General features: G+C 38.9%; 1 protein-coding gene across 2 annotated transcripts; it reads right to left on the minus strand.

Moving 5' to 3' along the window:
- Positions 1–26,630, minus strand: LOC122180954 (ADP-ribosylation factor-like protein 8B). 2 transcript variants are annotated; one of them, XM_042872979.1, is made up of 7 exons: positions 26,442–26,630; positions 22,181–22,261; positions 8,235–8,308; positions 7,341–7,434; positions 5,114–5,181; positions 3,414–3,484; positions 1–458 (listed from the first exon to the last, which is right to left on the minus strand). In XM_042872979.1, the coding sequence occupies exons 1-7, from the start codon at positions 26,628–26,630 to the stop codon at positions 409–411; spliced, it is 627 nt and encodes a 208-aa protein (XP_042728913.1). In that variant the 3' UTR covers positions 1–408. The 2 variants fall into 2 exon arrangements, with proteins under 2 accessions (XP_042728913.1, XP_042728914.1); XM_042872980.1 differs by lacking the exon at positions 3,414–3,484.

The raw sequence follows: 26,630 nt of genomic DNA on the forward strand, positions 1-26,630 counted from the left end.
TCTGTTTCCACTGTGCAGTTTATTCAGTTTAAAATTAGAAAAAAAATAACCAAACAAAAAACACTGCTTGACAATTCACATGCATAAACTCAACCATCTCAGCCCCCAAAAGCACCAATTTCTTTCCATCCTGTATTAAGGCATTCAGGAATTTCATCTAGGCAAACAAATATCTGTATTTATTAAAAAAAAAATAACAACAACAACAACAAAAAAAAAAAAACAAAAAACAGAACCAGAATGGAGAGACAAGCCATAGTTTAGTTTTATTTCCATTAACAAATATGATCAAAGTGAGTCCTGGTAGTATGCAGCTGTATTCTTTTATCTTTTCAGTTGTATATAGCTAATAGGAGTCAAAGTGATTGGGAAAGAAGAGTTATCTTCAGCAAGTTTGTTTTGTTTTCTTCAACAGTGTCTTGATTTGGAGTGCTGAATAAGCCACTGCAACGTTATGTCTGCCAGGATAGACAAAACAAAATGAAAAACTCAACAGTCTGTCTGCAGAGCTTAGAGGGACAACACAGCACAAGCAGGTTAATACAAATTTAAAATAAAAAAAAAAAGCAAATAAAGAAAACTCAGTAACCACAGGCCTTCATTCACACCTGATTAAAAACTGAGCACTCAAGACCACGTGGTTCTTCTGTTGTTTTTTGTTTTTAAATCATGAGCATTTTTATATTCCTAAAATACGATGACTGGCATCAAATTTTCTACGTTACAGATAAAGAAATGTTGGAAAAGCAAAGATCTAAAATGATCATAGAATGTACTGTAAAATCCAGACTGGAATGAAATGCAGTATGAGAATAAAGGCAGAAACACATGACCAAAAGAAAAGAGGACAGGCATCTGACAAGGCATTAAGAAGCCATTTGAGTAGATTCTAGGAACCCAAGGTCTCTGAAAGACATGGAACACTGGAGTAAAATTTGACAGCTGAAATTGATCCCCCTCCTGATACTAACTTATGCACTGGGCTGAAGACCGCAGTAGTTTACAAACTGATTCATGAGCAGATCAGTTTTTTTTGCCTCAAGGCAGTAACATCTGTTAGGGTGGTAGGAAGGATGCCAGGAGGCAGGAACAACTGTAGCCCTCAATTTTAATTTTTTTCGCCCTATTTGTGCTAAATCCTAAATGGCACTCCAGGAAGATCAGCTTAGGCACTGAGGCAGACAAAAGCATCCCAGAGCATCCAAAGCTAATAACTATGTACTAATCTTCCCCAGTCTCTCAGGACACAGAAATTGACAGCCTCAAACAAACACCCCTTGATGAGGCTCGTTAGTTAGGTTACAGTTTGCACTGAAAAATGACTCTCTCGTTCAACTGCATTGACATCAATCATAAATGTGGAGCAAGAGGACAGCTCCCACTTTTCTCCTTAACAGAACTGTATTTTCATCATTTTAATAAGCTAAATAAATTTTCATTACAGTTTTTCATCATAAATGATATCTGCTAGTCCTTTGATCTCCCCAGGTTATTGCTCAACCTCCTTTCAGTTTCCCAGGTCTTCCTCAAAAAATGGCACAGAATGAACACTGTGTTCCAATAATGCTCATGCAATTCCAAATGCACGTGATATACATCATCCAATCTTTTTTGTTTTTAATTTTCCTGTGCAAATATTCAGAAACCAGATCAGCTTTCCTAGGCACAATGTTACATTGGAAGATACTTGACTGATTCTCAGCCAGGACTTCGGGTTTTTTTGCTTTTTTTTTTTTTTTTTTTTTCTATCTCTACTCTCAGGACTCCCACAAGTAAGTGATCTATACTGTTCTGCATTAGTGATCATTCTTTTCATTAGTTTCCCATTTGCAAATTTTAGCATAATTTTTTTTTGCACACTTTTTTCCTCACAGCCATTCACATAAATGAACTAAGATTAAAACCTATTTTCTCCAGAACGCTGCCAGAAATGATGCTGCCTGATACATTTTCCAGCTACATTATCGCTTCGAGATCCTTCACTGAAGCCTTAATGATTTGATGAGGCTCAGACACCGCATTTATAAAACTTGAAGGCGAAGATGGTACTTAGGTGAACCGGGGAATACATTCTGAATTTTGAACAAACCCGTGCTTACTTAACTGGGAGCCACGTAATTTCTGGAGCCATCCAGTTTCTGGTGTCCTCCACTCAGTTTTTTCTTGCCTACCCTGTATTTTACTTTCTTCACTTTGTTGCTAATTTAGGCCTGCCTCTAAACTCAGTCTGTCCTTCACTTCTGCAGATATCCCTAAGCCTATTCTTCCCAAGTTTAACAATACATTCTGTGCATTCCCCTTACTAAGAAATAATGGTTACAACCCAAGCTGGAGCAAAACCAGGTCCCCTTCAAACCAGTGCCCCCAAAGCCTACACACCACATCCAAGGGAACAGATGAGTGGTCTGCCTGACACTGCCTAATACATTCCTGCACTTGGCTGAAGTTTCCCTAACTCTCTGAAGATCAGGTATGATAGCATAGTCACCTCACTACTCCACTACCTGGTTCTTCCTGCCAAAGAGAAAATTTTCCCTGCTGCTGCTGGGAGAAGCTGGCTGTCCACCAGTTTTCACTCCCACTGTCTCTCACTCAGCTGAGTCCTACAGAGCTGACCAGCTCTTCCAAAGAGCCTGTTTTCCTCAAGAAGCAGCTAAAATATCTACTAGTTTGTACGTGTCCCAGTGAGCACCACACGTCTCTCTCTGCACAAGGAAGATGGCTGCCAGGGCCGGCCCACCCTACCTTTCCTCCCGCTCACTGCAGTCGCCAAGTAAGCTCAACTGTCACACAGGATAGAGAGGAAAGGGGAGAAAGGGGAGAACATGACAGAAGACAGGAACAGGAAAGTGAAGAAAAGAAGAAAGACTGAGAAGGGCAAAAAGCGAAGGCTAAATATGAAACAACTTCATGTGGCTTTTACAGGTCCCCAACAGATTTTAGGGTAAATTCAGCATATCTTCAGTAGGACAAAAGCAGTAGCCACTCTATCTCAGGAACACCCTATAGACATGTGCATATAAGGTCTGCTTTAAAAGAAAGATCACATGTGGAGAGAAACACATTAAAATTTATTAAGTACCACCTAATAATTGGAAGGCCTTCATACACAGTTACTATTTCTTTCAAAAGCAGCACAGTCTTTGTGAGGGGTTGAGTCCATTTCATTTTTAAACCCACTTTTCCAAGACCTTTGCCAAATTTATTTCTCAACTTCCTAGGAAGTGATTTTTAAATTACATATAATTACATATTAAAAGATACACCACTGAAGGTGGTATTTCCAACAAAGTCTTTCAAAGTAATTTGAGCTTTTCAAGCACAGGTGGGAGCTAAATATTCAAATATCATTAATGTTTCTAAACATCTGATCCAAAGTGTACAAGACAAGGCTAAAAGAAAAAGAAGCTTACCGATGTTATCCTTCTCTTTACAGGAAATAGAATAGCAACAGATTTCTCTGTCTTGAATAGCTGAAAGGTTTCTACAGAACAAAAAAACATTTTAATGTCACAAGAACAGGCAACAGAAATTTCCTGCATTTTATTCACTGGGTTAAATTCTACTCTCATATATTAAATTTTTAGAATATGCCATAGCACGTTAAATTATTATTTTTTTAATTATAAAGACATTAAGGTTATTAAATTATTTCAAACATTTAAGCTTCTCATTAAGTTAATGGAATAATGAATAATAAAAAAGCAGAATTCAATGAACTGACAGTAACAGTCCGCGCCAAATAACAGCACTTGTTTTAGTGTTCAAAACTTTTAGCTCTATTAACAAGCAACAGTATTCAGCATTATTCTTCAGAAAGCTTACTACGTCATATACAAAGGTAATAGATCCAATTCCTACTGAAAGGACACCTCTCAGTTAGGAAGATATTGTTTCTTAATTTACTTCAGCTTCATTATGGGAATCTCCCTATTCCTCCTCAGCATTTCTGAACACTTTTCTATTTTTTTCATTTGTTTATCCTCACACAAGTGAAAGGAACATGCAGGAAACAGATGATGCTCACGGAACAGATGGCAAGTAGAAGCACTGAGAAAAGAAGAGTCTAAAGTTTTGCAGAAAAGCACCAGGAAGTGCAAGCTGAACAGGAATCAGCAATGTACCCTTACACAAAGAAAGCCAAAGATACCCTGGACTATGTTAGGAGTTAGTGTTGCCAGTAAGTCAAGGGAGGTGACCATTTCCCTCAACTAAGCACTGATGAGGCCAAATCTGGAGCTCAGTGTTTGGCTCTTGTGTCCCAAGTAGGAGAAGGACAAGGAGCCATTGGAGAGGCTCCAAAAAACAGACTACAAAATTATTAACTAGAGCATCTCTCCTATGAGGAAAAGCTGAGAAAGTCAAGGCTGTTCAGCCTGAGGAACATAAGGCTCAGGGAAATGGTCCTGTGTAATGAGCTCTTAGGAGCCCAGTTTGAGTAGAGGACCTCAACTAGATGATCTGCAGTGGTTCCTTCCAAACATTTTGTGATTCTGTTTCCTAATTCTCCATTGCTCAGCCTTTGGATCATCCTTCTAAACAGAAAGCTTTGTTTCACTTCCTACTGATTAAAATTAGGTGATCTGAGATACAAAAATGTATTCTGCAAAATTATTGCTATACCAACCATTTTTACAAAATTGTGTACTTCATTTAAAATTACCCTTGCAATGCAACAATTTAAGTCAGTTTCAGTTATACATGAATATATGCTTAGGATACATGTCAAAAATATCCAAATTGCTCACATTTGTAGACAGTAGTTTGAAAAGATTCTGCTGTAATGCCATTTAAGCACTAAACTGCCACTACAAAGTACTTTGGGAAGTGATCCTATTACTATCTCTAGCAGTTCTACCTTCAGCAATGAGAGAACAAGATTATCTGAAACAACTTTGCACAACTGAAATCATAACCAAGAGAGGTTCAAGTCTCCTGCAGTCAGCTATCAGCCTAGATTGCTATTTCAACTGCCAGGAGCACCTGAAAAGGAGCATCTGAGAATGCAAAATGGAACCTCTTACAGTTCACTATTGCCACAGACTACCAAGCACTTTCCTTTATATATCTTATTTCATAGTGGTTTAGCTTTTTACACTGACCAGCTACTTACAATTTCTCAATCAACTGTTTTTCATCCAGTGCACCTGGGAGGTCTCTTTTATTTCCAAGGACTAACACCTGAAAGAAATAATTAATATTTATATTAATCCATGGGCAATAACAGTTTATTTCTGTATTTTGTCACTTATTGCCAATATATAGGATCTTGTAGCCAAATATATATATATATATACATATTATATTATATACATATTATATACATATATTATATATACATACAATGCAATAGCTGACATATTCAGATTGACCAATGTCTGTGTGAGCAGCCTGGAAACATCCTTCCCAGCCAGGTACGTATCCTCTGAAAACTGAATGTGTTCAATCATCAATGAGTGCATCAGTATCAGAAGTTCCCTACACAGACTCCTTTAGCATGAAACATAAACTTGGAAGATAGCATTAATCACTGCACTCAGGCCACCAGTAGACTCTGAATCTACAGGACCAGATCAAATGTATGAACCCAGCAGTAAACACTGAATCCTCAAAATCACCTAATTCTCTCTCCAGTTCTGCTTCCCTGGTTCTCAGTGTAGGTATAATGAAGGTATACTAATCAGGCAGCCAAACCACAGCTCACCCCTATCCCAGCTAAATGACTGATTCCTTTCCCTCCCCTTTGAACACCCATTATAAAAAAAATGCAAACAGCAACAATTACAAATTAAGTCTGAGAAATGCAGAAAATTTATTAAACAGATGCTCAGACTTAAAGCCTCAAGTACAAGTTAAAGTCAGATGAATGGTTTGAGTACGTTCTAAGATAAAGTAAGCAACAAAGGTTTTTTTAATTGTAATTGCATCACTGTTTTACAGATGTGTTTCAATTCCCAGACAAATAAATGATTGTCTCATTAATTCCCATGCAACTGGAACACAAAGAAACCCGTTATTTATACTCTCAGATTAATAAAGTTATCTTAAAATTTATAATGCCAAAGCCTAGTTAAAATAAACTGGAGAAAGTTCAATACTAGTGACTATCTATTAAATAAAAATAAGTAAAAAGTACATTACTGCACTGTGCTGGCCAAGCTGGGCAAATGAAATGTGGCATCATAACATATAAAGCCAAAGGAATTTAATTAGGTAGTTCTGATAGTGACCTATTCTGTCAAGGAAGGGACAGCGAAAATTAAAACAGTCCATACAGAGAGTACAGAAAAACAGTATCACCCACCATGACTGTAGATTTCTGTAGGATTTGTTCAGTATTTAAGTAACACATAAAAACAGAATGATAGCAAACTTTATAATAAAGATTAAGAACCACTTGAAAAACTCTCAAATAAATGCATTTGCCTAATTTTATCCTCTCAGTGACTTCATGAGAACTTTCTGTCCACTCCTCCTCAGATGACTTCAAGCATTTGTACCGGGCTGAGCATCCACACGCTTGCAAAGAGGGTTGAAGCAAAAGCCATTAAGCTGTCAGTAAATCCCCTCTAATTTTTAAGTATTATTAGTTTCTTTCTTATGATCAAACATAATAACTCATTCAGTGATGTCAGCACTGAGGTCAATGCTAGATTGATTTATATCAGGTCTCAAATGACACATTACATTTCAATGAATCACTGATAAAAGAATCATAGGATGTCCTGGGTTAGAAGGGACTTTATAGACTACGTAGTTCCAAGCTCTGTCATGGGGTTCAACCTCATTTTTGAACAACATTAATCTCTAACTCCATAATTCCTCAGCAGAATTTCAGCATTCTGACACCTCATACTTGAGAACCATTATAATTTTGCATTTTTTCAAACATTTTTATTTTGAAAATCCAAACAGTCAGAGAATAGAAGTCAAGATAGAAAAAATCAAGTTCCTCCACAATCTCAGGAAGCAGAGGTGACTATGTTAGCATCTGACAGAAAAACAAATCTCACATGTCTTAAGATACTGCCACAAACATATTTAGGTCATAGGTTTAAACCCAGTTGACAAGGGGACTGTCTGGAAATAATTATTTTCTGATAATGCCACATGTGAAAATGAATTCGTTCCAAATCTCTTCTGACCTTTAGACTAGAAATGTACAAACACACTGCAGCTCTGATAAGATGCTAAGTCCTGTGAAAAAATATTACAAAGTTGTATCAAGGCTGCATCAGACTTAAGCTAGTATTTTCTAGAGTCCAGGAGAGCACATTCACAAAGATTTAAGACTACACCACCTACGGTCCGGTAAGAACAATAAAAATCAAAATACGTACTGGAATTCCATGCAATTGTGGTTTATCTATCAAACTGTGCAGCTCATTCTTTGATGCTTCTACTTTTTCCAAGTCTGCTGCATCCACCATGTAACTGCAATAGGAAAACAGATATTTATGGTGTTGTCCTTCACTTACAGAAAGCTGCATTAAAAGTTCAGTATAATTTGACAAATGTGTTCACATTGCCAACAGCATTAAACCACTCCTCATTTGTATAAACCCTGCAGTTATTAATACTGGAAGATACAAAACTGGAACATACAATTTCTTATATATCTGGAACACAGGATGTATAAAACATTATTTGTATTGTCTTGGGTTCTCTCACTGAATGGTTTGACATATTTAAGCATCCTATTATAGACTTTTCTAGAAGCATCTGTTTCTAGCAGCAATATTTTTTTCAATTAAAAAATCTAACATCAGCAAAGTAGTAAAGAGTAATGGATAAATGGATGGAGACAGTGGACTCTATTAAATACACTGTTATCTGAACCTATATCAAGTGCTAGGAATCAACAAGAATATGACAAGCATAGGAAATAATTTTCTGTCAGCTGCATAACATGTATCTTTCATCCAGATGCCAGAAAAGTCAAGACAAGTCACTCTAAATGCAATAAGTCAAGTAACTCTCTATTACAGTCCAAGTCGTTTTTTTCTTAAATTCTGCTTTATGCTGATGTAGTAGCCAGCTTCCAAAAAGAAGGCTGCTGCATATTTTATGCTTCCTTCTTGTTTTCATGTTACCAGCAGGCTCAGTTAAACATCTCACCATAAGAGAACAGCAGCACAATTAAGAAATGGGTAAGAGATGGAGATGGACAAGTGTGCAAGCATATCTGTATTTCAATGTTAAAAATATTATGTATTTTAATATTAAAAACTTACACAACCGCATTGACTCCCCTGCAGTAACGCTCCCACATGCTTCGAAATCTTGGCTGCCCTCCAATGTCCCATACCTGGAAAAGATAAAAACACACCAAGTCCAAAAGTCTTTTTGAACTATACAGCACTAACAGAAAAGAGTGTAACAAAAGAAGACTTCCATGCAACATGCACATTGAGTTTACACTGCCTGACTGTAGTTCCTAGACTGTCCTCAAGAAAATGATATTCTCAGCTCCTTCAGTTCTGTGACTGAAACAGTTCCAATGTCTACCAGGACACTTCTGCCTTTTTCCATTAATAGGGAAAAAAAAGTCTGAATTGTTTAAATACATGGTCCATGACCCACAAAAGATGGCTTACTTGAATGAAAACATTTATTGAGCTGCATTTTTTATGGGGCTAGGGAGACCTGAGATAAGAACACACCAAGCCTTCAGTGGGATAAAGGAGAATACTAATAAAAAATTGGTCAGAGAGTAGAGCCAGCCCATGTAAAGGAGTGTTAATCATAGGGAACTCCAGGACCTCAGCTCTCCCTTTTGTTCATTAGGTGTTCATAAAAGGCACAGGAATTAGCTGATTAGAACCAGAAAACAAACAGCAGGGTAAGGTAGGCCTGAAGTGATTAATACGTGAATCTTAAGAAAAGGAAACCTAACTTCTGCTTGGGATTTCATAAAGCTCCAATCCTGCAAATGCTTATGCCTACTATTAACATTGGACAATCACAACGAATTCTTTATCAAAGGGCTAGCACATTACTCTTCTATACAGGAATTACTTCTCCTTTGCTTGCAAAAAAAATTAGTATTTTTGGTGGATGCAAATAAACAGCTTCAAAGATCCAAGATCAAAATAGCAGGGAAAGGAACAATTGTGAATGCAAGGACTACATGTTGATGCAGCTGCTGCAGCTACATCTAAAGGCGGCAACATCTAACTTGTATTACATGCAACATGCCTATTAAAATATTAATGAATACTGAAAAATAAAAGGAGTGGATTTGTTCCTATACAAAAGACTTACCCCTTATTTCAAATGATTTAGCTATCAAAGTTATATGTTCCATACATCAAAACTAGGAGGCATATCCATTACAGCCCAAACTGAATTTGCAAGTAATATGCATAGAAGCAAAAGTTTATGCCTTCCAAATTTCCTTAGGAGTTGCTTTCACGTTTATGCTTTCTAAATCAAAACAGATTAAAGCTGCTGTGACAATATAAAACAGACAATATACCCTTGGATTAAGGACTTTTTCAATTAACGTGGACTGTATTTTTCCTTCCACAGTCCATAGATCACATTCTATGACTGATAATCTTACCACTCCTCTTGGCATAACATTAGTACATCACATAAATGTACATTGTCTTTGATCCCTCTTATAAGATTAAGAATTTTACACATTAAAGAGAGTTGGGTGAACTTCTGAACATGAACTATCAATTATGATCTGCACTGACATCTGAGGTGCTGTTTCAGAAGTCTTAATAAAATAAACCTTTTAGTTTTAAAGCTTGAAAGAGATAAGTACCCTGTTCAATATTATAGTTAGATGACAAACCTCTCATCAACACTAATTACTCAAATAATTCTTCAGGACCTTGAAACTAACTGTAGCCATCTACTGACATCTGGGTGTCTGGAGAAAAAGAACAAATTACTTTCTTGGTAGATCAGAGGAGAAAAGAAGGGGCAAAAGGATAGGGAAGGCCAGTAATAAGATTAGATTTCTGGAGACTGATTGCCGTTACTCCTGGTAGCCAGAAAAATCCAGAAGATGTGGCCTGGACTAATCACAAAACAAATACAAGATAATGAAATACTGGTTCTGTCCTTGTTTGATGATATACTATATGTACAATGTGTTAAATCACACTGCAGAACAAGTGTTATTCTCATTAGGAGAAAGAGTCACCTTGAAACAACAGAAAGGTAAGTCATTTCCAGTTAGTTTCCCTCACAAGGCTTACAGTTATTCATTAAAAGTACAACACAAAGGACATGAGGTGTTCTTAACGACATGTGCAAACCAAGTTTCTATCATTGCATTACGTTATAATTACCTTAATCAGAAAATGAAAATTAACTGATGAAGTAAAAAATTACCTCCTTATTTATGAAATTAAAATGTTGCTAGGAGTAACTTTCTAATACTCTTTATTATATTGAATCTCTGCCCTAAACCATTTTCACTGTAAATCAAACAGACAGAACTATAGGAGGCATTCTTACATTCAGGAAAAAGAGATGTGCTGGCATTACAGATGTTTTCATGCATGAGCTCTGCATGCTTTGTATGTTACTTATTTTTGTATCCGAGTATGTAATACACAGATAAAACATTCTGGGAGAGGAGGGAGACTACACCCTACCAACAGAATATCAAGTTAGCTGTAAAAAGAAAAGTTCACTGTATCTTGATGGTTTTAAAAGAGACTGGACTTCAATTTCTCCTATAGTTTTTGTTGATCCCTCAGGAATAAAATTTTCACAACGTATAATAGGTAGTTTTATGCACAGATCAGCTGATGTTAAGCACAAAATGCCTACATAATGACCAAAACAGATAAGAAGTTTCTTTGATATCCTTTGCCATTCTCTCAGAGGAGATTAACATCTTAAGTTGTTCTTTAGGCTAAATCTTATTTCTATGTATTTCTATATTCCTATTCCTGTAACATTTTATAAATCACTGCTTTTTTTGTTCCCATCTATATCTGTAGAACAGTAATTCCTACCATGCTTGCAAGTCTATACTCTCATAAAGAAATGTTTTAATTTGTAAACAAGATTAATCACTGTACTTCAGAATCACCATTTACCACAATCTGCCATACCACAACTACCTGTTCAGTCAGCCTGTTTTAGAACAGGAAACTCTCTGGGTATGTCTCTTGTTCATACAGCTTTAAGGCTCCTCGCTAAGACTGCAGATATCAGCTATGTTTAAGGAACAAATATTTTCCTTTTGCACAGAGGTGTATCACGACAGTTGAGAAAAAAATGCAGTTATGGATTACATTCAAAGGTTTTCAAAAGCTTTTCTTTTATGGGGAGGCTCATTAACACTCTAGCTGTGCTTCTTATAATTAGCTTATACTGTGGGAAAATTTGACAGTTATTGAGAAAGTTGCAGGAAAGGATAAGTAGTATTTTCTAAATGCCAGTTTTTCGCAGCTTTTTTTTTTTCTGACATGCTGGGTGGGATTTATCTTGCAGACAGAGATGAGTACAGTGATACATTTCTGTCTTCATGTTAATGCATAGGCACAATACCTAAGACCTCACTATAGGCTGACAGCTGTTCATCTATTCAGCTGACCAGAAGCAGTGTTTTCTTTAGGATGATAGTATTTCACTCTAGGCTTGCCAGTAGTGACTAGAGCTTCTTTCAATATTAAAAGAGCTTAATCTTCATGCAGATATGAAGTTGGTGGCATTGAACCATCCTGATTTGCAAGCTGAATCTGACACAATAAGTACCTGAACATAGAAATATATATTTGACTGGATGTAGTCAGAAACTATTAGCCATAAAACCTAACCTAAACAAATAGATGAGGAAGTTTTAAATACAGAAAAATATTTGGGCAGAATAAGGTAGCACGAGCAACATTCAGCAACATGTTGTACATAGACAAATCCAGGTATACTGACACGTGACTTAAAAGAGCTCACACATATACAGCAAGCACAGTGACAGCATTCATAGCCAACTCACTGTGGAACGGCAAAGAGTAACTGGAAAGCAGGGAATTCATTTCCTGCAATTTCAGCCTGCTAAAATGTAGGCATCTCATCCAAGTTACTAGCAATCTGAAGCTCCCTGAGGGCACCTAAAGCAGAAAAAGATGTCATCTGTCTTACCCACCTCACCTATCAGGTGAACCGCTCTTGCAAAGCACCCACTGCCTTCCACTGAGTTTAGGCAAATGGCTCCAGTTGGCTTCCTCCTTTTCACCTGGCCAAGATTAGGGGAGACAAATCCTAAACGGTCACCTATTCTAGAGTGGAATGTTCACTCGGTAACATTCTCCTTTCTTGCCTAATAAATGGGAAGAATAAAAAGAGCTAAATCAAGTACACTTTTTAATAAATTGCCTTGTGGTTACAAAAGTATAGAGCCTTACTTGTAGAATACTAACCATGTAGTTCATTATGAAAGTGAGAACACACTCATAGTTCCATTAATTGTAGTTAATATCTGTCTACTACTTATTTTGCAAACATATTAGCAGTTGCCTTAGAGCTGAAAAAAAAAAGGCACTCGGCTACAGTTTCTGCAGGCAATACTTCCCAGAACACCCTGTTCTCTGAAAACAGCCTTGGTCCTTCAAAGAACCCTGTCACCCCTCCCTGGTGATAATGCCCAACTTTTTAACATTTTTGCAATTAGGTAATTTATTTTAGTCATGCCAGTCAGAAAAAAAAAGTACTGTATGCACAGTTCACACCGTTCATAATTAATTTAATCGTGGCACTGCACTGTCAGCGGAGAACTAGAAACAGCACAAAATGGCTGAAGAGACACAAGGCACAATGTCTGCTGGACTTTAAATAGGACACGGAAGCAAAGTCTGTTCTCAGCAACCATTTTCTGAATTTAGTGGTGCTTACAGCCACGATGTGTTCTAAGGCAGGAATGCACCAGGGAGCTTAAGTTTAGAGATAAGACTGCAGCCCCCTTAATGAAGATGTAACACATTACTAAACACAAGAAGCCAATCCATCCTGGCCTAAAAACTGTGTTCTCTGCCAGGCAGAAAGCCTTGATTAAAGGTGGGTGGTCATGAACAATCCTCATAGGATCACAAGCCAAACTCCAGACATCAAAATCCAAGAGATTCTGGTGAAGGTCAGCATACAGAAGTTATAAGCTATGAGCAGAACCTGCGTTTGGAAGACAGCAAGGAGACCAGAGACAAGGTCACTGCTAGCTCCTAACAGCGGATCGATAACTACTGCAGTAATTATTAATTTTACTTGCTCTTGAGGAACATACAACCATGAAAGCAAAATGAGTACGTGCTCAGTAGCAAAAACTAGTGGAATGTGCAACAGAGCATATGCTGAGAAAACTTACTCTAATACTGGTAGACCAGACAACAATTGGACATTCTCCGATGCCAGCTTCAACTCCAATGAACTCCCACTGTCTGTTCTCTTACCTCTGGAATGAGCAATTATGACAGATTCTCAGCATGCATCAGTGAGACAAAGCTGCTGAGGAAATAACTAATCAGAAGCAGCATTTATGGTCCCCAGGTGTCCCAACAGTATGTTGGAATAGAATATATGTTTATATAAGTTATATAAGTTACAGAAAACTTCAAGCTGGGAATGGATAAAAGAAGATCAGAATCCTAAATTACCTGGACCAACTTGAGAGACAGTCTGAAATACAGCAGCTGAGATTTAAAATGTGCAAGTTCAACATCTATATTCAGAAAGAAGGAACCAAATACACCAACACAAAATAGGTGATAATCCAGTAGATTATTACAATGTTTCCCAAGAACAGAAAAATGAGCAGTGTTTTCTATGGCTGCCAGACACAGAAGAACAAAGCAGCTCAATCTATTATGATGACAAATCATTCTAGAAGCTTTTTTTAACTCTGAGAGTGAAAGTGCATAGCATAAAACAAGGTATACCGTGGAACCCTCTTCGTGCAACACCAAATTTTAAGAAACAGTTATTTAGAGATATTTGGGTAAACACCTGGTTCATCTCAGAGCACAAGGCTGGTTTAGACAATTGAGTCAGCTCCTTGAGATCAACTGTTCTCATTTTTAGGAGTCCTAACAGTTACTTTGAATGTCCAGTGAGATATCTGAGGACTCTGCCTTCTGGTCGCATGCATTTGCCCAACCATTGAACACCCTTCTGCCAAATACATGATCCTAACTCACATTACTTTCTGAACACAACTGAGCACATACACAGCCTCCAAGAATTCTCTGATGTGATGGTGATTTAATATTTTCCATGCCCTTTACTGGAATCCAGCAGCTTCACATCCCACTAGTACTGGCAGACTGAGATACTGTAGTCCAGGCATGGCTTCACCAATGCAGAGGAGATGAAGGTTTCCCCTTCCTCAACCTCTTGGCAGTATTTCTCCTCATGCAGTTCATGAACCACTGGCCTTCTTTGCTGATTCATGGTCAAGTTGATGACTACAGGACCCCCCATGTCCTTTTCCACAAAGCTGCTTTCCACTTGTCTGGTCCCCAGCATGTCCTGGTGCCTAGGGTTGTTCCTCCCCAGATGCAGGCTTGGGACTTCCCTTTATTGAAGTGCTTGAGGCTCCTGTCAGCCCATTTCTCCAGCCTGCTGAGGTCCTTGTACATGACAGAACAACCACATGGTGTATCTATAGCTCTGCTCAGTTTGGCAGCACTGGCAAACATGCACAGGCTGCAATCTGTCCTGTGAGACATTAATGAAGATGTTAAATACCCCCTAGTCACTGACTAGTGACTGGACTTTCTAATGTGATGTGATCCTGATTGATTTGACATTAGACCAGAGATAGTATGGCCTTTTCAAATGGACCCAAACTGGAATACTCCAGTACTTGCAGAGAATCTGCTGGAGCTGTATCAGCAGTACAGTCACAGGGTTATATTATAGCATGACACGTGAGATGGTGGAGCAGCAGCTGTTTTTTAATTGTAGGATGAAACATTAAAAAGCAGAAGGATTATGCATATCTGCCAAAACTTGAAAACAATTATTTAGAGGAGGAAGGAATGCAGCAATGAAGGAAGCAAGAGAGGAACACACTGAGCTAGGATCCTCCTCCATCACATCAGAGCAAACAGCAAGCAGCAAGATACCTGGCTTGGCCCTCAGGCATTTGCCCAGGCTGCAGCTGCCATGGGAAGAGGCTGGCCTCTAGCGGTGGCAGCTGGGGTAACTGCAGTCCGACCTTCTCAGCTCCAGTTCTCACCAGGCTGCACTACCCAGTGGAGTGCAGAAACCAACTGGTGGTACAACTTTAAGACAGTAAGTTTAAAGCACACTGAAACACCAAGGAAATTGGAAGTTGCTTTTTTCTGTAGACATTTCTTGTTTTACAATGTTTCTTTTTTTATTTCTTATTCTAGAACTCATTCTAAGATTCGTTAGAATCAAAGGTTGATTAGTTTGAGTTTCACAAACATTTCAGAGAACAGTTAGCAATGTGTGTCTTCTGAGTCTCCCAAAACACGGTATGTTAAATGTTCTATCTATTCTCTAGCTTACTGAACAGTAAACCTCACCAGAGTAAAAGTATCAGTAAAGTGCTGATCCAAAAACAGAGCAATACCACAAAATCAAATCACTCTGCAAATGACAAACATTTTTTTGAATTAAAACCTCAAATTATTTCAATCATACAGCTTCATCATAAATAAATAAATGAATAAATAAATAGCCATCAGTTTCACTATGAACTTCATAAGAGCCTTAACAGATCTATAAGTTGAAGTACATTAAGCATTTTGATACTGGAATCCTGTAATTTAATACTTTGACCACAGCCTTAAAATCCACTAAGCTTCCTGCTTGGACTCTAAATGGTGTCTGCTCAAACATTTCCTCTTTTCCTCCCATTTTGTTTTGGAAACAAAAGGTACTAAAGTTTGGCAGTACATGGTTAGAACTGAGAGCTTTATGATTTTTATCACTCTCAACCACATGAGCCACGTTACAGACCACATAAAATTGGCAATCTCCATTCTTTAGGCCAACATAAATCAGTATTTTTCTTCCCATGTGGTTCAGACAAATGCTTATACCTAAGTATGCCGGTCACCATACTTTTACACTCCAGGATGATAGACTAAATACAAGAGTAAATCCACTGGCTTCTGGAAAAGACTGTCAAAACAGAAATAAAATAGACTGTTGTTTTTTGTTTTTTGTTTTTTTTTTTTAATAGTATAGAATCTAGAGACAGAACTGCAGTCAAGAAACCAGACAACGATGCTGCACCAGCACAGTATTTCCTTCTTAGTGGCCTAAATGAAAATATGTCAAAAAACCACAAGGATTATTACCACCCTCTTTTTGGTGGTGTAACTTTCTCTTCCTAAAGTGACCAGTCCTAGTCTTCCACAACGCTTTTTTTTTTCCCCCCGTGATGACTTTTTGACACAGATTGTTACTCAGTCTCACTCTTATACTAGGTTTAATTTCTTCTTCTATGCAGCATACCAAGATCTCCAAAAAAGGTCAAATGCAACAATCTATCTGCATACCATGAACATTGTTCCTGCCACATTTCAAGGACTTCACAAGTTCAGTAAAATAATGCTTTATCCAAGAATGTTCATAGTACCTGATGGCTGTATTATCATAGCCATTTGGTACTCGAGAAAAAATCACGCTTTATTGCTGACACATCCCCCTCAGTATTCTTCAGTCATCAACATGTCAACAAATTACATCACTCTTCTCACAGTGAAATAATTTTTAAAAATTGTATCTAGCAATTGGTAAGATTTTAACAATTTATCTAAACACAGCAATAGTGACTTGGAAGTACTTCTTGACAGGCTTTTAGGGAAGTAAGCTTTTACAGGGAACAGCCATATCCTCTTTTTACTATATACTACTGTCGCTGAGAGACAATTATAACTTGTTGGGATCAATTATTTTCCTGTGCATACTGGTTTCCAAACTAAATACTGTTTTCAAATCTAGTTAATTTATAATAACGTTAGCATTATCCTTTTATTCTTACCAACTGTACTGTAAAACCTATTGTATGACTTTTGGAATCGGACACAGTTGTACAGAAACTCACAGATATCTCATGCTTGCATGATGTTCATCTTGGAATATCAATTCTGGCACAAATTATTAGTCTTTATTTTTGCACAAGCTTGGCAAGGAGTGGCTGAAAGCTGCCTGACGGAAAGGGACCTTTGTGTACTCATGGACAGTTGGCTGAATATGAGCCAGCAGTGTGCTCAGGTGGACAAGAAGGCCAATGGCATCCTGGCTTGTATCAGGAATGGAGTGGAGAGCAGGACTAGGGAAGTCATCCTGCCCCTGTACTCGGCACTGGTGAGGCCTCACCTCAAGTACTGTGTTCAGTTTTGGGTACCTCAGTACAGAAAGGACATTGAGGTGCTGGGAGCAGGTCCAGAGAAGGGCAACAGGGCTTGTGAAGAGCTTGGAGAATACGCCTACGAGGAGAGACTGAAAGAACTGGGGCTGTCTAGTGGGGTGAAAAGGAGGCCAAGGGGAGACCTTATTGCTCTCTTCCAATACCTGAAATGTGCTTATAGTGAGAGCAGGGTTGGTCTCTTCTCACTGGTGACAGGTGACAGAACAAGGGGAAATGGCCTCGAGTTGTGCCAGGTTTAGGTTGGATATCAGGAAAAACTTCTTTACAGAAAGGGTTGTTAAGCACTGGAATAGGCTCCCCAGGGAGGTGATTGAGTCACCATCCCTGAATGTGTTTAAAAACTGTTTGGATGTGGTGCTCAGGGACATGATTTAGTGGAGGGTTGTTAGAGTTAGGGTAGTATGGTTAGGTTGTGGTTGGACTTTATGATCTTTAAGGTCTTTTCCAACCTGACCAATTCTATGATTCTACGATTCACTATAAATGTGCTTAGTCTTCTGAAACAGAGGGAAAGTTCATTTAGGAAGACAAAATTCCTGCATGCCTGAAAGAACAGTAAGAAAAAATTTCCTGTCTGAATAAGTGATAACTTAAAAGACAGTTTGACTTCCTAAACTAGAACAAATAGCTTTTTCTTGTGAGTCTGCATTTGCAGCTTCATATCACAGCATCAATCACAATTCTGTCACTGGTCTAGTTCTCACAGACATTGGCCATTGATGGTTAAGAGACTAAGAATGCCTTAGGATGCATCTACACTTGTAAGGCAAGTACCTCTGGTTGCTGTTGCAAATACATTATCTTTATTTGCTGTCATAGCTAGCACAAGTTCATTTGTGTATAATAAGTAGAATAATAAAGGAGAAAATCTATACAATTAGCACATCAATCAGACTTTTGGTATTGACGGCCAATGACTTTTTCATAAATTCTCTTTTATAGCTAATATGAATTATGAATAAATTCCAAGGATTAGAAAAGTTTAAAATCATTCAAAGTTCATAAATTCTAACACTATAGCATTCAACATTTAGTTTAAAAAAATACTGTCACAATCATACAAATTCACAATCAGTCTACGTATGCAAATTGAACACATAATTCTGGCAGCCCTCTAGCCATAGTCTGTGTTAAATGTACTTATGAGTTTATAGGTGTCAGGGTGGAAGAATGAAGGAAAATGTAACTTTCCTCAGCAACTGAAAAACTGCTTTACTCCTCTCCACATTCTGTCTCTAAATATGGAGCTCTGCAACTAAGACAATCTACCCAGATTGCCCCCAAAATGCACATCTATACCCTGCTTTCCCACATCACAGTGGCAACCACATAGCTGGGGCTATACTACTTCAATAACTTGACTGGGGGCAAACTAGTAAGGTTGCACTGCTTTTGTTTTGAAGAGGTTGCTTCCAACTACCTCAGTTACACTGATAATGCTTTGCCATGTGATCGCTAGCAGATAGAATGGAGTACTAGGGTGTATGAATGGGTTTAAAGTAGAATGTAAAGCCTCACACTATGATCTACTTAAGCTGATTGTAAAAGGTGACCTTTAACCTCCACCACCCTCATCTGACTCCCTCAGTTTTCCCAGAAGTAAGTCTGGTTTGTCCTCACTGTAAGGAACATCATTTTCAGGTTTAGAAGTAGGCAGAAGAGCAGGTGTGATAAAAGGTTATTTTTTCATTTTTTGATGAGGGACTGACTTTACCTCTCTCTACAAGAAATATAGTTTGGAAAGAATTTGGAGCCTAAATGAAAACTATTTAGAAGCTCTGATTTTGATTTAAAAGGTAGGTTTTTTTTTTCTCCTTAGGGAGAAGACAAACAAACGGGAATGCATCGAGCTGCTATTACATTTGAGCATATTCTTTCTACATCCGAGTTCAAATCTCTGATCAGCAATAGCAGATGGCTATTGGAAGACATTTAATTAACAGAGGCACTCAAGACTAGTATTTCTTTTTTCCCCCTATCACTCACTGACATCCACTCCTGGACATCTGCTGCTTTCTTTTGAATTCACAGGAGCTGTTACTTAGAGGAATGAGGAGTTTACGGACTGACCTTCATGTGTATGCACAATGGGATGAGTCATAAAGAAACAAGGCAGTGAAAGAAGGGAGCATGTCTAACTAAGACAATGACTTCGATAAGATTTGGAGGGAAAGTTGTTCTGGGAATCACTGAAAAATGCCCAAAAGACAGCACAGTCACTGGTCACAGCCAACACAAGGGTAAAGTCCTGTTCGATAAACTTAATCTCCTTTTATGAGGTTACCCGCCTACTGGACCAAGTGAAACCAGCTATGTAATCTTTCTGAGTTTCAGCAAAAATTTTGACACTCATTTTCACAGCATTCTTCCAGAAAATACAAATTCAGCACACAGCTGACAAAAACATAATGCAGTGGGTGAACAATTGGCTGATGGGTCACGTCCAAAGGGTATCAGTAAATGGGGTTACATCAAGCTTAAAGCCAATCACTAATAGCGTTCAGCAGGCTCAACTTCAGGGCCAGTTATCTTTTAATATTTTCATAAATTACCTGGATGTAGGACTCTAATGCATACATTTTAAGTAAATTTGCAGACAGCAGTAAATTAGGAGGAGCTGTTGGCTCCCTTGAGAATAGAGAGGCCTTGAAGAGAGATCTTGACAAACTGAGAGAGCTGGATAATCACCAACAGCATGAAGTTTAACAAGAGCAAGTGCCAGATTCTGCATAAGGGACAAGGCAACCCTGGATATACACGCAGATACATGAATATAAGGGTTTGCTACACACATGACTAATACTGAACTACATGAAAATAATGAGAAATTTTATCTTTAGGAATAAACCATAAAACTGAGAGCCACTGCACACTTCAATTTCTAGAGCTCTCAACTCACACCTGATTTCTTACTTACATAAATTCTTTGAGTCAAAAACTCTTTTGAAGGTTTTCTATCAACATTTCAGAAAATTACTCATGTAATTCCAGCTTTTTGTGCTAATATATATTTTAATAAAAACATGATAAAGGTATGATAATTTGTATTTACTTTATTAAATTGGACACTGCCATCAAATATTTTTTTGTCCTGTGATGACATTCTTCAAAGGGTTTGGCCACCCAACAGTGACTTTTGCAGTGCTCATCACACAACAGATTTTTTAAGCCCACAAATACACAAAAACCATCTTTACTGAAACAAACAAGCAAACAAACAAAAATTTAGGCTTCTACCAACCATCTACTCTTCAGGAAATATCAGACTTAAAAATACTTCTATAATTCTACTTTGTCTTCCTGCTCTACCAACTCTGTGATAAACGTATGGTCAGATTCTCCCTCAAAGCAGGCTGTACCGTACCATAGTGATTGTTTACAAAGACACAGAACTTAGGTCATCATAGCAGTAATGATTCTCCTCCATTTCACATTCTATTTTGTTTTACATTTTACCCCACATCATTTTTAAGCCTTAACAGCCTTTACTGTGGACCTAGTTTTTAGATATTCATCATCATTTATTTATTTCCGCCAAAATTTCCTGTGAAATTAAAATCAGGTTAAATCATGAACAGTATTAAGAGTTGCTATTTCATCTAAACCTGATGTGAATCTGAAAGAGAGCTTACTAGAAAGAGGGTTGGAGTGCTGCAAGTAAATAACTGGATCTAACATTATATCCTTTTCAATGTATTTCAAAAGTCTGGCTTTACTAGGCACTATAATATACAGGTGTTTGTAGTGCATCTAGTGATTATCTTACATCTGTTTAACATAGAAGCAGATACTCAATTTAATGTTCAGCTGAAACTCCCTACAGTCACGAAAGATTTTGAAAAAGCATACCAAGAGAGTAACACCAGAAAAAGGCAGTCACACTATCTATATCCCTACGGTCATTTTAGGTTTTGGATGATGATTATACTTCAGCTTTAATATCTCCCAAGCAACAGAAGTCAGTTTTCCGTTTTATCAGCCCATACTTGCTCATTGTTAAAAGTGAGCGGGTAGATAATTTGCAACTGCTTATTTTCACATTACAGGTGCTTTTAGAAAATCATTCCTAGGTACAAGAGTCATGTCAACCCAGAGGAATAAGAACACCTTTAGAACTGAGCAAGAAAGGAGAGAAAATGAAGGAAAAGAAGGGAAAAGTCAAGGTAAAAGCAAAAACCTACATTCTCTTCACCTAATTTTAGATAAAAGTCATGAATTTGAGCTAGACTAATCAATCTGATTCCTTTTATTATCAAACAACAGAGAGAGCCTTAATGCTAGTAATTTATCTGTATTTTGATGCCTACACTATGAATTACAATCAAACTGGCAGCATCCGTATCTCTCCACATCTAGAGAGAAAAGAGGCACTAAGAGATGGTGCAGACACAACTGACTTAGATTATAAGTACTATTTCTTGATAGCTAACACAGTGTGAGCTAAAATGCATTCTCCACTGAGCTTCTAAAGTTAACAGGAAAGTTGCTCTAGATTTGTGAGAAATGAGAAGAGTACAAGAGTGGCACCTCCAGGTTGTTCACATGGCTCCCCAAGTATCTCGGAGTTTTATGACCTTTCTAATCCAAAGGAGAGCCAGGTTCCACCTGGCACAGATATCATGAAATAATATATATTCATGTAACACAGAAATGTATAGCTATGTGCTCTTAAAAGAATTTCTGAACTACAAAAACAGATAGGTGATCCTTTATCACCCGAAAAAAACAACTTTGCATACAGTTTCATTACAAATTCTTATCGCACTCTCTTTTAATTATACATTCTATATTAATGCAACCATGCACACCTACCTTTATGGTAACGTTTCCTTTTGTTATTTTTCTCATATTGAAGCCTACTGTGGGAATCATATCTTCTGTGAACTGCCCTGACTGGAATGCAAAAAAAAATTATACATATTATAAAATAACTGATACAAAGCAGCTGAATTTCTCATTTGCGAAATAAAATTTTTATTTTAAAACACAGTAAAACACCACATTAATTTTCCACAAGAGAGCATTGGCCAGAACTTCAATTAATGCATTGTCACGCCAAGGAAGACTGTTCATTTCAGTCCCTTTAAATGATCTTTTATTCTCCTCAGTGACTAAGATCACCCCAGAAACCACGAGACTTCAGATAATTCCTCATCTGATTCTTGAGCAAACCAGAAAGCAGGGGTTTCAAAATATAATAAAACTGACTATACTCGAATTTTTCCCCATTTTGGATGGGGGGGAGGGGGTTGGACTCGATGATCTCTGGAGGTCCCTTCCAACCCCTACAATTCTGTGATTCTGTGATTTTCACTGCTATTGCCAAAGGTTTAATGTCAGATGTAACAAATGGTGAAGAAGTATTCATTTAAAGAGCACTCTGAGCTTCTGAATAGGTGAACCTGAAAGAACCTGAATAGAAACCTGAAAGAATGTCACTGAGACAGGAAAAATCAAGGAACAATTCAGTATACCATAAACCACAACAAAATGCTGAATGCCTACCTCCAACCCGCAGCAAAGACAAGTACTTCTACAAGATAGATACTCATCAGTACAACAAAGAAACCTTACAAAAATTTACCCACTGCAGAAGATAGCTTTTCATGAGAAAGGTGACACTCATTCAAAATGCATGACTTATAAGGCACTGAACCTCAACACCAGTGGTGCATTAGGACATGACCAAGGTTACTTAATAACTCTTTCTATGCAGAGGTCCAGGCCCTGCTGTCTGCAACGCACACAGTAGTCCTGGTTTTCTAATCACCCAGAGAGAAGGAGCATGGTGCTTCCTGGAATTGCCACCACCCTTTTGTCTCTATGTTCCCACATTCCCTTCATTCACCTCATCATCCTTTATAATCTTTATTTTTTCAGCATACAGGTATACAAATGAGGGAAGCAAACATCCTCCAGCAGGGCCCTCCCACTCATGAAGCAGATGATCAGAGCTGCAAGGTGCAGCACAGCAGCAACTCATAGCCCCATAGTGCCACCAGCTATCCTTAGTGCTACTGCTGATCACTACATGCTTTCTGCAACTGCTTTCCTCACTCATGGCAGATTGAGAACACACTGCACCTCTGCTTTTTGTCCATTAAACTAGTACTTTTAATTTGGGATTAAAAACTTATATAGCCTTTGTCAGCTATGTGCTCTTCTCAATGATTTGGGGGTTTGGAATTTGATGGCTTAGGCAAGAACCAAATTCCATCAATTACTTGTTTGATCTTAGCACTGCGAAATTCTGTACTACGCATCATCCCCATCTTCTGTTGCTGGAAGTCTCTTTTTCTTCTCCTTCCTTGCTTCAGTGACTTGTCAGCAGCAGCAGCAGTGAAGACAAATGCACCAGCACTCTCCTACAGATCCACACACCCATCAGTGACAGAAGTTTCTAAGAGGATGCAGTAAGACAAAGCCAATCACTACCAACCTGCTGCAGTGGGTTCTGGCCTATTTGGTAAAATATATAGTATATGTACTTGCGGAGGACAAAATCTGTGTGGACATATACACACCTCCTAGCACATAAACCATGGGGATGTAATATCACTATTTAGCAACAAGAAAGCCTGGAAAAAACAGATACCCAACTTACTAAGTTATTGTTTAGGCAAAGCATAAGAAGTCTGGATTCCTTGATCACAAAACATACACCACATTCAATACACTAAACTGGAAGATAAAAACAGAAAACAATCCAGTTTGGAGGATAGAATACAGTATATGAATGTCTTCTCCTTCAACAGTTTTAACCTTCTAAACTTTTCAGTTCTCGTTGAGTGGATCCAGCTACAAATATGCACTATGTTTACAGTTCTTTATTTTCCCACAAAATGAAAAAAGGAAATGAGTATTTTTAATCTTTCACCCATATTAGCACAAAAACTCTGATTACTGTGTTGTTTCAATTGCTGTTAGCACCATAAAGTAAAAAGTTCAGTTTTGCTTAGTGGCAAAGTTTTACATGACAAATGAACTATTTTCCTGAATATTCATGATGTACAATTTCATTGTTACACTTCAGTGAAAGCGACTGTATCTTAACAGAAATGAAAATAATGAATGCAAGAAGATTGTAATGTCCTTTCTAAATGCTGATGAATATTGAACTGAAAATGAATACAGTCATTACACCTTACACAATCAAAAACAATGGGGCAGATTCACTTCAATACATCAGTGTTCATCCACAGTAAGAGGCAGTGAATTTATCCAAGGTTTCCACTGTTAACCAAGAACTAAATAAGGCTCTATCAGGGAGGAGACTGTTCTAAAGCATGTTTATTGGATGGTAGCATAAGAGAGACTCAGAACACTACTGCACAGTGGGAAAAATAATTATTTCCTACCATTTGTTTTTATGATCCACTGAAGTATGCAATGAGTTCAAGTATTCTGTTTTGTAATTGCTATTTTCCCCGTGTTGCATGCTAATCACACACAAACAGATGCCTATTATCAGTCTGTTTGCCATCCTCTTATCAACTGGTGTTTATCAGGGGACGTGATCTCCAGATTAAAAAATCCAAAAGCTACAAAAACTGTAATCTGTGACATTTCTCAGATCAGAAAACATGGATGCCTTGCAGAATACTCTTTAAAGAGATGCTGACAAAAGTAGACCTGCAGAAAAAGGGAGTGTTATCACATCTGGGTTAGCATGAGAAAGACAAACATGTATGTTATTCTACAGGTGTAGTCTGAACGAGTGGGCATTTACAAGCATAAAGTCTGACAATGCACACTACTGTTAGAGAACTGAGGTCTCTGAAATGCTGCGCTCTCTCCTGCTCCCTTTATTAAATCAATTCAAGAAACAATACAATCTATTATGTCTCCTCCTTCAGCAAAGCCTGCTGCAGGAAGCACGCTTCCAATGGATTACAAGAGTACAGAGGTCTATGCTACTATGACCACCTGAAACTAACAAAAATGCGTATTTAATCTGTTTTCTGTTTACTGACAGACGTGCCTCAAAGCACACTATCCTTGCTACCTGCACTTTCGCCACTCCATTCCTTTTTATCCTTTCTCTCAACTTCTTCACTCACACTAATTCACCCATATCCTTTTATTCCCTGTAACGCACACGAAGGAAACAACAAATGCCCTATGCTCGCGTTCATCACTGCCTCCCTATCTATGACTACAGGCCCTATTCCTGCTTTTGTCCAACATCTGGATGCTCCCATCTCATGACAGGTGAAGCTGCAATACAGTGCAGAGCTGATGACCTCGGAGAAAACGGCACCATTGACAAGCTTCATGATCAGCACAAACCCTACGTAATGTGCATTCCTTTGCAACCTTCTGATGGAAAGCTTTGGGGCAGATAGAAAAGTGCACCTGAATGGTTAGCAGCACATCAACAAAAGATGAGAGAGTATTTCAGCATGGAGACAGAATGGAAAATGTCATGGTATATGTCAGTGCAGATGCTGAACAAGGCAGCAAGGCCATCCCATTGTTACAGTGGGAAGGGAATGGTGTGCCAGACTTGAATGCTAGGGAAGGGCTGGCCATCAGGGAACTGTGGGATGTGATGCAGCTGGCGGGAGAAACCAGTAAAGGGAAAGTTAAGGCCCTGGAGGAAGCACTATGTATTACTGATTAATTTGGAATACACTGACGTGAGCGGTAAGCTCTCACTGACGGGTGAGAATTTAGGAACCTGGTTTGCGACGGTCACGTTGTGCAGTCGCGACACACGAGGCATCTTCTTCCTCTCCTGTGTAAAATGCCAGCCCCATCCGAGCCCGGAGGCCACGCTCGAGGCTGCAGAAGGCCCGCGGTCCCTGACGGCCCCACCCGTCCCGCCGCGCACGGCTGCGGGGATCTCACGACAGCAGACGGCTCCGCCGCGGAGGCGCAGCCTGCACTTGTTGCTGGGGAAAACGGAGCGAAGGGGCCGGCCGAGTCGGGCCATGCGGCCAGACCTCCACCCGCTGCGGCTGGGCGGCCGCCGCAGCCCGCCGCCCCCGGCCTCCGCCCGCCGCGCCCGCCCGCCCCAGCCCCTGCCCCTGCCGCCGCCCCAGCCCCTGCCCGGCGGCGGCGTGGAGCGTACCGCCAGCACGGTGAGCAGCGTGGTCTTCCCCGAGTACTGCAGCCCCACCAGCGTGAGCTCCATCTCCTCCTTCCAGAACAGCGAGCGCAGCCACTCCAGCACCCGCGCCACGAGCGCCAACATCCCGGACAGCGCCCCCGACCTGCGGCAGGCGCCCAGCCCCAGCGGCACCGCCTCGCTGCTGGGCAT

This window comes from Lagopus leucura, unplaced genomic scaffold, assembly GCF_019238085.1.
Source record: "Lagopus leucura isolate 7727_CA_CO unplaced genomic scaffold, USGS_WTPT01 Super-Scaffold_100008, whole genome shotgun sequence".
NCBI classification, from domain to species: Eukaryota; Metazoa; Chordata; class Aves; order Galliformes; family Phasianidae; genus Lagopus; species Lagopus leucura.

Excerpts from the sequence above, each read along its gene's own strand:
- LOC122180954 (XM_042872979.1), bottom strand. The coding sequence starts at position 26,630 with ATGCCCAGCAGCGAGGCGGTGCCGCTGGGGCTGGGCGCCTGCCGCAGG. Across the intron at positions 22,262-26,441 it reads CGCTGCTCACCGTGCTGGCG|TCAGGGCAGTTCACAGAAGA; the intron begins GTACGCTCCACG and ends TTTGCATTCCAG. Across the intron at positions 8,309-22,180 it reads AAGGAAACGTTACCATAAAG|GTATGGGACATTGGAGGGCA; the intron begins GTAGGTGTGCAT and ends TATCTTTTCCAG.